General features: G+C 41.4%; 1 protein-coding gene across 9 annotated transcripts in view; it reads right to left on the bottom strand.

The window, feature by feature from the left end:
- Nucleotides 1-12,067, bottom strand: part of MARCHF8 (membrane associated ring-CH-type finger 8) — a 98,531-nt gene that overhangs the window by 18,304 nt on the left and 68,160 nt on the right. For 7 of the 9 annotated variants that reach the window (XM_041127172.1, XM_041127173.1, XM_041127174.1 and 4 more), the window contains one exon: nt 4,015-4,065. The exons of the other annotated variants lie outside the window; for them this stretch is intronic. In XM_041127172.1, coding sequence (XP_040983106.1) covers nt 4,015-4,065 — 51 coding nt within the window. The remainder of the gene's footprint in view (nt 1-4,014; nt 4,066-12,067) is intronic. 9 annotated transcript variants of the gene reach the window in all.

Genomic DNA, 12,067 nt, shown 5'->3' with positions numbered 1-12,067 from the left:
TCATGTACCTGAACGGAACACCTCCAAGCAGCAGTTCTTTTCAGTAAGCCTTGGTCATCTGATAGATACAGGACAGCTAAGCTCTGCAACTGAAAAACCTGGACTGCTTTTTTACGGACAAACGCTCACTGAATCCATCAAAGCTTCAGGCAACAGTGGACGTGTGTATTCATATGCTTTTCTAAATCTGTTCCAAGCTGATGAACAGCCTAAATGGATTTTAAATTTCATAGCAAGCTTAGGCTACCACTTTGCATCTGCACTGGCTGCCATTCAGCCCAAGAATAATTTAATACTTTACAGTGTGCTTCTGCTCAAGAGATAAAACTGTACAGGCCTTCAGAAAAGACACAGCATTTACATTTTTTAAGGAGTGCCCTTTTGATTCCTTTGCTGTGATCTCAGTATTAGCATTTTCAAAGTTTACCCCTTAGAGGGCCATGAAAATAAGACTACAAAGTGCTTCTCCACTACGCTAAAATCAGCCCTCCAGAGCAATCAGATGACAGGAACAGCACACAGATGACCTGAAGATATTTCCATACGTCACATCATCAGTTTCAGGATATATCAGACACTTTAAAGCTAAACAATGTCACTAATTTGAGGATAACTGTTTACAGACCAGCTTTGTTAGTGACCTCGTTTAATCTGCTTGTAAGCACAATTCCTTTATCTAAGAGCAGAGGGCATGAATTACCACCACTGTGAAAATCCCTTTTTTAGCTGCTGTCAGCGACTAGCTGTGTTTTAGGGTCAATTTCATCTATATTTAGAGGATGAAGCTTCTATAAAGCTTAATTATTTCTCTGTGTGGTTTGTATGATGAAGCCACTTACCAGTGAACAGTGGCTTCTTGGCAAAAATGCTGGCTTAGGGTAAACCGTTGAGATGTCGATCTGGGCAGTATACACCTGTGCCAATCGGAGGTGTTTCAATTAGCATCACTGTGCTTGAACAGGACAAGTCAGGAATTGGGCTGTGTCCAAGTCCCATGACTAAATCAATTCAACCTGCCTTCAACACTATTTTTTTTAAATTCAAAACAAACATAGAAAAGATTCCAGAAATTCTAATGTTTCATCTGGAGCAGATTTAAAAGGAGTGTTTGAAATATACACACCAAAAACCCAAAGAAGAGCCTGGAGGAATGCCACATCCCCCAGCGTGCAACAGACTGCACAAAGCCTAATGGCACCATATGAAGATCCTCCTACATCTTACTCCCTACTCCTTTTTCTGCTGCTTCTGGCCTCCATCCCCAGTCAAGTATTCAGGTGATTGTTTTTTCTTGGCCTGGCCACATGTACTAGCATCTCTTCAGCCTCTCTTAGCATCTGCCTCTTGGAGAACTGCCTTTTTGCCCCTTCCTCCCAAGGGACAGCTCCACCTGGCCCCAACACTTGGGGTCTATGTTCAGAGAGGTCCTGCTACCTCTACCAGCTGATCTCATTTTCAGTGGCACCATCTGTCTGCCTCCCTCCTTGTTCACTTTTAGCCCTAGGGCATTGCTTTCCTTGGTCACAACCACTAACACAGCATCCTCTCTTGGCTAGAGGCTGAGTTCTGACTCAATCCTTTCCACTCATATTGCACTGTGCAACTGAGAGCAGTGGAAAGATACACAATAATAATCACAGCGGGTTCATAATGACATATCAGCACCAGAAACGCTTTGAATCAAGTGTCAGCGCCAAGCATTTGTAGCGATTTGCTACATTGCTATGCTGTAAGTTAAATTTGGGTGGAAAAATAATAGCTGAAACAGTCATTTGCAGGAAGCATGATCATTATTTCTGTACACACACACACAGCCCCCAACATATCTGGAAGTGCAGCATGTAATTGATTAAACTCAGTTTTGGTTAAATAGCTCCTCTTAAAATGGTGTAGTATCAACAAGCTCTGTGGATTTCATAAAGGGCTATAGAGGCAGCCAAGCATTTCCATACTTTTTCCTTTACATGTATTCAATCTGCCTTATTGGCTAGGTTGTTACATTATTCTAAACAAAAATAAAAGGCACTTTCCTATTAAACCTCAGAACTAATGAAAAATTTTCCACATACTTAAGCTTCCACACAGCATCCCACTACTATAATCTTTCTTGTTTTGTCCTACAAATTGCTTGCAACAGCCAACACACCTGTAGACTGCAAAATAAATTGTTGCAGCTTAGCACTGAACTGCCTGGATGTGCAAGGCAGCATTCGGATGTATGAGGCAAATCAGGGGACTGATTTCACTGATGGGACTTCCACTTCTGGCCCTTATTAGAAGCTATCTCCAGAGTGGAGTAGGTGCATGGAATGGATCAGAGACAGAGGTGACAGAGGAGCAGTAAGAACATCAATACCTCTGGGAAGCTCATGTTTGCAACTGAAAAGTCTCACCCATTGAACTGGCAAAGCTGACCTCTGCTCCCCTTGAGAACTTTAGCTTTTGCAACACACAGCAATCATGCTGAACATTTCAGTGTTTCAAGATGAATGCAAATATTGATGTCTCACTTGCCAGCAGTTCCAGGGAGAGCTTTGCCAGAGTGCAAGGTCCTTCCCACTGCACTGCCACACTACCAGTTCTTGATGAGTTAAGAATGAACTGCGCAGCTTCGTATGGGTACCAAACTGCTGCTGCCAAAAGGCTGCTGAATTTCAGACATTCTAGGAAAAGTACAACAACACTTAATGATGAAACTACCACCTCTGCTGAGCAACGCCTGAAAATCCAATTAAGGATCACTAAGAAGAGAAGATCCAGGGTAAGAAGGAACTGGCACAGTCCCATTTTAGAAAAGCACAGGTGAGAACTTATACTCACATGGTATTTATTTCAAAACCCTTTCTGTGAATGCACATTTTCTGACACCGAATGCGAAACACAATCCCACATCACTCCATGACAACAACACCTTCAGCTTGGTCAATACCTTGTGCACTGGACAGTTCCCCTGCTCATTATTTAAGACACCCAGTAATCTTGTCTTTTTGCTCCAAAGTCAAAGTTGTCTGTGCCCGTATAAAGTGTAAATTAAGCGCAGCCACTGTTTCCTCTGCTGGAGATAGGCATGAATAGCTTCCTATACCCTGAACTACCCAGAAAAGAAAGAAGAGACTTGAGCTTGTCACAGCCATAATGACTCGGTCTCTCATTAAAAGTCACTATTACCAGCAACATCGACTGTGGCAGTGAAGGGTTGAGGCTTATGCGCCCCATGAAAAACACTGGTCAATGAGCACAGCCTTGCTTGCATGAAGGCTTGAAGCAATTTACTTGTGTAAGCAAAAAGGTGTCAGGCTTCCACCTAATTATTTGTAATGCAGAAGTAGGAGTAAGGTATGTATTGTAATAAGTTATCTTGGACAGAAGATACCTTTTTCCTAACGGCATAACAAAGACATTGTACGTCCATCGGCTATACCGAAGTGTGAATAGAAAGGGTAGAGCATCACGCTTCCCTTACAAGACCACGGCCTGTAATAGCAAAATTTTTATTGTAATTTAAAATTTTTTTTTTAAAATACTTACATAGTCATGCCCTGATACCAATGCATTTCATGGTACTAACAATAATTCAGTGTTGAAGTGACAATAAAATAATTAACCATATATCCAATACATATTACAGGATGCATGGCTATACATGTCTTACGGAGAACATTACATCAGATAGCTTATGGTATAAAAGAACATAATTGAGTGATGTTTTTTGGAGCGATTTTTACCCCCAGGATAAGATCTCAGGCATCTGTCATCTATCTTGCTCCTACCAAGCTAAGGAGGCTGACTGTGTGAAAGAGGAAACCTACTGTAGCTTCCATTTCATTTGACCTGTAAAGAGAGTCTACAAAACACCAGAGAGTTCTAATGTTTCAGGAGTGACTATCAATGACAGACAGGACAAGAAGCATTTTCTACTGGTCACATTGTCATGTATATCACCCCAGTTTTGAAATGAAAGAAATCCCAGTATCCCCACGTTTATCAAAGACTGAGTTATATCAAGGAACATACCTTTGAGATGTTACTAGAGCGGCTCACAGAATGCCCCAAAGCCTTCTCATTCTGAAAGAGGAAGAACAGGATCAGTGCAGCGACAAATCACAGTTATGAGAATATTTTAAAGCTGGTATTAGAAACCAAATTCCACAGAGAAAGTTTTACAGCTGTGGCTTTTAAGGATGTTGCTTCTATTGACATCAGCCTGATTTACGATAATCACTAAATTGCTTTGTTTGCTTAAAAAGATATTACCTTGCTGAAAATCACATAGGCAAGACAAGTACAAACTGAGAAATACTAGAACAATGACTTCTTCTCCCTATGAATACTGGAAAGCCCTTTTCTCAGATGGTGTCTATTTTGGAAAGGATATTTCTCAGCCCTGCTTCATCTACATCTAAAGGCAAATGTCCAAGCACTAAAACTGAAAGCTCTTGCTTAAAGAAAAACAAAAGTATCACAGTGATGTCTGGAAACAATTGTGAATAACCACATGCATGTCATTTCAGGAGACAAAGCAGAATTACTGAGGAACTTCCTATTTACCACAGAACTCATAATTAAACTGAAATATTATACAAGATGGAAATGCAGAAGCTGCAATTCTCAAAACTGTAATCAGTGACAACTGTATCTGTTACTCACTTTTCAGTGTGCAGACCCTGACTGATAAGGATGACAATCTTATCTCCTACCAAAATAAACTGTAGGTTTCACCAAGATATTTTGTCCTCTAAGGGTTCTGGGTTTCTGAACATCAGTTTACCATAGGTGTAACTGGACATGATTGCCCCACTGGGAGGAGCCTAGAAATTGCTCTGCAAAGACTTTTCTGAATAAAATCCAACAAGAAATACTTTTTTCTAAACAAGTATGACAAATAGGGCAAGTCATAACATTTGGTTACAGTTTACCGTAAGTGTAACTGGACAGAATTGCTCCACTGGGAAGAGCCTAGAAATTGCTCTGCAAAAACTTTTCTGAATAAAATCCAACAAGAAACACTTTTTTTCTAAGCAAATATTACAAACGGGGCAAGTCATAACATGTTCCCCTAACTCTGTGAAGCTAGGATGTAAATTGGTTTGAGATTTAAACCCTCTGAAAAAAGGGTAAATTTACTACTTTTTCCTATGGGCTCTATGCTGGGTAAGAGTTTCTAGAAGTGCATCTTTTCATCTGGGATTTTAGGAACCAAACTCTTTCACCTTTATTCCTGAAGAGAATCTAACCTAACAGAGACACTTTGACAGCACCCTCTTCCAGTTCTCATTGGCACTGACAGATCAGACAGAGCGTGACATCAGAAGTCCTTCATATATAACAAATGGTGACATAAAAAAAAAGCCCAAAGCAGTCCACTGCTGTTACTCCTAGATCAGCTTGGATATAGCACACTCACTGGTTTCAGACCTCCTGCCTATGGTTTGTTACAATTCAAGCGACCTTCAATGACTAAAGCCCATGTCAAGTCAGCCCGGCTGGCTGGGCACCCAGATGCTACACCCACACTTTGAGACCCCTGAGCTCCCCAACACTTCTTCCGACAGCACATCCCCAGAGCAACTTCAAAGCTCTGTGTTGAGAAAAGAGAAGGCAAGGCAAAAACTTCAGCATGTGCTTACAAAAGCAGGCTGACCCTTCCTTACAACACTGGTTGCCTCTCAACAGAGTCCTGGGCATCACCTCAGTTGACAGATATAAATTGCACTTCCTCCCTTAAAAACGTGAGGAAGCAAATGCAGTGTTCTCAAATTCTCTGTATGTAGGAGTTTGAGTACCCAGAAGATAGTAAAACAGTGTTTCAGAAGAACAGAGGAGAAGCGACCAGGGAATCCCCTGCCAGTTTTGACTGATGGCCAAACTAAAAATCAGCAAGGATCAGTTTAAGGTCTGGAATAGTTGTGGCCTAAATTACCACTGACTTGAATGCCAGATATGCAATGTGCAAGGCTGAGTTTGATTTTTGAGATGACTATGAGCTTTTGTTACATAGATAACAGTATTACCGGAACAGAAACAAACAGGTCAAGACCCCCCAAAATATGGACATGATGCTTATGTGAAGACTTGAACAGGACTTCTGCCAGAACCACTACGGCTAAGAATTGACTCCAACCATACGGGAAGGACCTAGCTGATTTCATCAAAGGCAGTGTAACTATAGCAACAGAGAAAAAAAAGTTCATTGAAGCTGTAGAAGGCGGGAGGAAATAAAAAGGGGGGAGGAACATGTTCTCAAGCTATGACGAAAAGAGAGCAACACAAGCTGGCAAGCACAAAGAGTTGTCATTGCATATGTGTGAGGTGTGGGGGAAGCAGGCTGTGCTTGGCCTTCTACGGACATGTGGGAGGTAAACAAAGCAAGGCTATGTGGGACAAGGGAAAATGATAGTGACGAGCGGGACCCGTGGCCAAGAAGTCTGCCTAAAGCAACACATACAGCTCCACACAGGTGACAGTCTCAAACCCAGCCCTAGGTGTCAAAGACTTCTCGGTGAAATTCCTAAAGACAAAATTAAACAGAGCAGAGGTTTCTTGACGTTAACTCAACGCTCCCCAAATACTGCTGTCTAGCTGAAGAAGATGCCTGCAAGGGAGCATGACTGAACTTACACAGGCACCTCTGTTGAAAAGAGAATGTGCTAAAATCTAATAAGCACAAACAGGCTGGAGGACAAGACCTGTATTTGCACGACACGGTAAATCATGCAGAGCAAACACACTCTTAGCCACGCCACAGAAACTAGTCTTTCTGCCTCTGCTCCCAGAACTGATTTTATCTGATGGATGCCAGGAGCCTGAGACAGATGCTCATATTATCTTTATTGATCTACTGTTGGAAACATACCTATCAGAGCTTTCAGTCAGCAGATGACTGCGAACAGTTCGTTTTGTTATTGAAAGAATGATCATTTTTAAACAAAAAAGTGGTCTTGAAAAATATTCCCGTAAGGGTTACAGAGGGCATACAAACATATATTTAAGTATCGGTGATATTTCTAAAGGACTCCTAGCCACCTAAGTGCTTTTTCACATCTCAGTTTCTTTACCACACAAAGCTGGTTCCTCCATAAAGTCAACAGGAAATTCACTACAGCCTTAGCCCGGGTTGGCCAAAATCTGTACCGGCAGAGCTACTTACACCAACAAGGAGGAGAAGCACCAACTCAGCCATATTTTCAAGGAGTGACAACTGACCCAATAGCCACTACTAGATCCAACACAGACTTGCAAATAATACACACAGTCTGCCTGTCCCATCAACCAGCAAGCAGCCCCATCACCCAGATAAAATTGCTTCAGCCCTTGGACACCAACCGACCCTGTCTTAGCCTGTCTTCTCATCAGGCACATTTTTTTGAAAGAGTTGCTCCAAGTATCACAGTTTATATACAAGCAGACTTTAAAATGTGTTGGGCTGAAAACAGATAAACAACTGAGTTTCCCTGTGCAACAGTAATTTCCAGTTCACTATGACCACTCAAGCAGCACCCCTGCCGAAGGAAAGTACAGTGCTTCCTTGCCAGCTTCCGCAAAGGACCAAAAAAAATTTTTTTTTTTAAATCATTAAACAGCAACAGAAACACTTCTAAGTAATACAGTTCATGAAGTCTAGCTGTGCTGTTTAATTCTCTTTTACAAATAAAATAATAAACATCTATCCTTCAGGAAAAAGCACTGTGGAAGCCATTAAATAGAGCCGGTGCTTGCTGGTGTTTCCCATGCTGTGATACATTAAGGATGCCTTAAGTTTTCCAGTCATTAGGATAGAAAAGAGCTGTAAAGCCATGGAAGGAGCTCCTGGAATAGGTAGATTTTTAATGGCAGGCACAACTACTAAGTGGGGAACATAAAGGTTAAATAGATAAAAATTATTTTAAAGGCAAACAAACAAAAGCTCACTTTTCACACTGTATCTATCACCGGTACATTCATCCTGGGATCTTTTACCAATTATTCACAAATTAATACTGACATGGGAGTGGCAAGGATAAGCTTCCATTATGGTACTATCACTACCCAACAAATAAAGGTCTTCAGAGGCTTTTTCTAGTATGTTCCCATTGCACAGTAAAACATATTCTAGTCTAGTAATTACAGCTCCAAACAAGCTCTCCTTCCTTCTTACAAAAGCATTAGTCTTTGCACTTCAGTGAAAGGTCAAGACAAATGCAACATCTGCCAGCATGGACGATACAATTATCACCAGTTAAAGCAAGTGTCACTCTACTTTAGCAGATCAGTCTTTCTGTATGGGATAATGGGAATCCTGCCTTTCAAATCATCCTAGTCAACTAGAACCACCTGGCAGGCACTTGAAAAAAAAAATCTAGATAGGAAAAAATTACAAGTGCAACTTGTAACTTCTCATGAGCCACTCACTGCCAGCTGCTGCTCCGAGGTCCCCATCAGAGCCTGGCTCTAGGGAAACAAAGAGGAAAGCAGAAGCAGGGAAATGATTGAAAAACAGAAAAACTGCTACCCATTCCTACCCATACAGTGACATGTTTCTCTAAGCTTTGGGATGTAGTTGCTTGCAATTGCCTGAATCCCCTCCCAACTTTCCTTTCTTTTTCTATCTTCCCCTTGAATTTGCTCCCTACTGTGAGTGACAGAGCTGCCTCCTTCCTTCAGCAGTTGCTTCAGCTCACATCTGCTTTCCTGCAGGGCTCTTCATCTTGCCTTCTCCACCTTGCTAGCTCATTATTTTCCCTTCTGCCACCATTCCTTGGTTACTCTTGCATGACATCTCTCCCTTCCCAGTTCAGAGATCTAGAAGCCAACACTTCCCTGCCATCCTCCCTTTTATCTCAGTCTTCCATATTCAGTACTTCAAGTTACTTTACCCTTGCTTCCCTACCATAACCCATTTTCCACTAACTGCAACAGCTTAACTTACACAGCCAAACCCAGAACCCTTGTGAGCCACCTGAGCCAGAAGAAGGGTCTCCGCTCACTGATAACAATTCAGGCAGCCACAGCTGCTCTTGTGCCCTTATAATACCAATCTAACATGCTGAACTTTCTCCAAACTCAGCTGTAGACTTAATGGAGCCACAGCAAGTGGGCATCCTAAAGAAATACAATATGTCCTTGCCAGGATGGAAGGGGGAAAATACCTTGGTAAAATGGTTTGGATTTTGTGTTTCCAACATTCTGGGTTTCAGTCATTAAGGCAGGTAAATAGAAGACAACAGAGGAAGCAGCCTCACAGCTTGTTCTGGCTACATCCCTGACTACACGCCTACATTCAGTCCTAAGTATGGCTAATACTAAACCAGTCTTATCTCTGCTCATAGACCTGCAGAAGAAACTGCAAGCCAGATCCCAATGGTTTAGCAAGGTGATTTTTATTCTCTTTCCCTCTGGGAAAGGAGGACAGAGGGCACCACAGAAAGGTCCTCCTTCGTCCTCAAGCCACCAATGGCTATGTATGAACCTAGCACATGCCTGCTTCCTGAAGTCTTAATTCTCTAACATACCAATGACCTGATAGGGAACTATATTCCCCATTTGGCAATACAATTTTTATGTTACATTATCTTACATGAAAAAATGGGTTAAGATCCTAATCTAATGATAAGAGTTCTCCAGCTAAAATCTCAGTAATGAAGAGCAGAACCAGTTGTTTTGATGATGTTGTTACTGCAATGCCCCAGCCGCATATCCCTCCCTACAAGGTAAGTACTAATGCCTCAGCCCAATTGAGACACAGTTAAACAAACCAAAGCAGACTGGCTAGGGCACTGCCTACTTGTGGTTTTCTACCTGGAATCTGAAAGCTGTTTTGATCTCACTTTGTGCACTACAACTGCATTTTACAATGATAGTTTAAGCACAAGATCAGTATCTAGTAAAATCACTTACTGTTATCAACAATGAGTGACACAGGCACCATTTCAACAAAGCCTTCTGCATAAATGGTTGCTTTCCTTAATAAAAAACTTTGCAGAAAAGAATAAGTAAGTAATAATTGCTCCCATTCATAAAGCAATTCTCATTCTTGGATCTTATGAGAATTACAGAATGGGACACAGAATGACATTGCTTGAAATGGTGAGGTGCTAAAGTACAAAGTAGCTGAATGACCCTTGCATGGCAAAGCAGCAACTCAGCAGTGAAACTCAGTTCTTCCATCAAGTCCCATGACCACAGCATGAATGCACAGTTGTTCTACAAACACGCAGTGGTACACACCCAGGTATTGTTTCAGGTTTCATAACTGTGTCAGATTTCCTAACAACCTCTTCCCAGATTTTCTCCAAATCTTGCACTGCAAATCTGTATCTGTGTCCTGGTTTTGGCTGGGATGGAGGTAATTTTCTTTCTAGTAGCTGGTATAGTGTTATGTCTTGGATTCAGTATGAGAAGAATGTTGATAACACACTGATGTTTTCAGTTGTTGCTAAGTAGCGTTTAGACTAAGTCAAGGATTTTTCAGCTTCTCATGCCCAGCCAGCAAGAAGGCTGGAGGGGCACAAGATGTTGGGAAGGGACACAGCCAGGGCACCTGACCCAAACTGGCCAAAGGGATATTCCATACCCTGTGATGTCATGCCTGGTATATAAGCTGGGTGGAGTTGGCCTGGGGGGATTGCTGCTCGGGAACTAACAGGGCATCAGTCAGTGAGTGGTGAGCAAATGCATTGTGCATCACTTGTTTAGTATATTCCAATCCTTTTATTATTATTGTCATTTTATTATTGTTATTATTATCATTATTAGTTTCTTCCTTTCTGTTCTATTAAACTGTTCTTATCTCAACCACGAGTTTTACCTTTTTCCTTCTGATTCTCTCCCCCATCCCACTGGTGCTTAGTTGTGTGGTGGGGTTAAACCACAACCTGAACAGTGGAAAGTACAAAGAACATAAACTTTTAGTTTGGGGAGAGGGGTTGTGGTTGTTGTTGACAATATTGGCATGTGCACATAATCATCTAAAGTGGATAGAAGGAGAGGAAAGAAATGGGAGAAGGCTTTGTGAAGTATTTTCTTCACCTGTCAAAAAAATGGATTGTTAAATTACAAAAGCTTTGTGAGCACTAGATCTTGTGGCTGACAGAACCCAACATTTAATTACTTCAGTAGGAAATGGTATTTTGCATATCAACTGAATATTGCCTTTATTTCTTTGGCAGTCACCAGGTCATCATGGAAGAGCAATAAACTTACTAACCGTTTATAAAGCCAATACTTGGCAAACTTCTTAAACCTTCCTCATTTCCAATTTTTATCCATAAAATATGATGAAATATCATCAAGGTTCATCAATGATTTTTGCATGCAGCTAGAAGAGTAATGAAAGGAAGAATAATGGCACCTATGCCTAGCATCTCTGCTCTTGTGCAGTATTTACCCCTGGACATTGGAAACTGAGGAGGGTGATGGAAATCACACCACCTATTTCCTTTTTTGCTTTCCTAGAGACCCACTATAAATACTGAAAAAGGAATCCAACAATCTGCCCCATCCATCTAGTCCAATATCTTCTGTTCTTGGATGATCCCACTTGATTCTCTGGGACCAGCAATTCATGAATCAGTGTGGAAACCCAATATAAGATTTCAGATCTTCCATCACAGTGGAAAATCTATAGCAAGTTCACTGTGGATTACTCAGCTCACTAACTTGCTCATTCATGCTCACATCAAGCTACTTCACATAGTGGGAGACAAATTCGGAAAAACAACCTGAAGGCAAAAAACAAGGCTGGAAGTAAAACAGGAGAATTAACAAGCTTTATTCCAGGTGCTGAACTTACAGCTGTGCCTGAAAACATCAGCAACAGAAATAAAATCACGAGATCATATGGCTTTAACAGAAAAGAAAGACCAACAAAAGGATGGCTTTAATGGCAGACTTCAAGGAATTCAAAGAACAGGCCCCTTGGGGGTTTGGGGAGGGGAGTGAAGGAGGCTAACAGATCACAAACAAGAAATATAAATGAGAAGAAAGTCAAAGAACAAGGCAAACACAGCAGAATGCTGGAGTTAAATAAGAATCTCTTGCCTATGTCTGCACCACAGTGTGGTCAGAAGAACAATGCATTTCATCTCCAGTC

Source organism: Aquila chrysaetos, chromosome 11 (genome assembly GCF_900496995.4).
Source record: "Aquila chrysaetos chrysaetos chromosome 11, bAquChr1.4, whole genome shotgun sequence".
Classification (NCBI taxonomy): domain Eukaryota; kingdom Metazoa; phylum Chordata; class Aves; order Accipitriformes; family Accipitridae; genus Aquila; species Aquila chrysaetos.
This window is presented reverse-complemented; position numbering and strand designations above follow the sequence as displayed.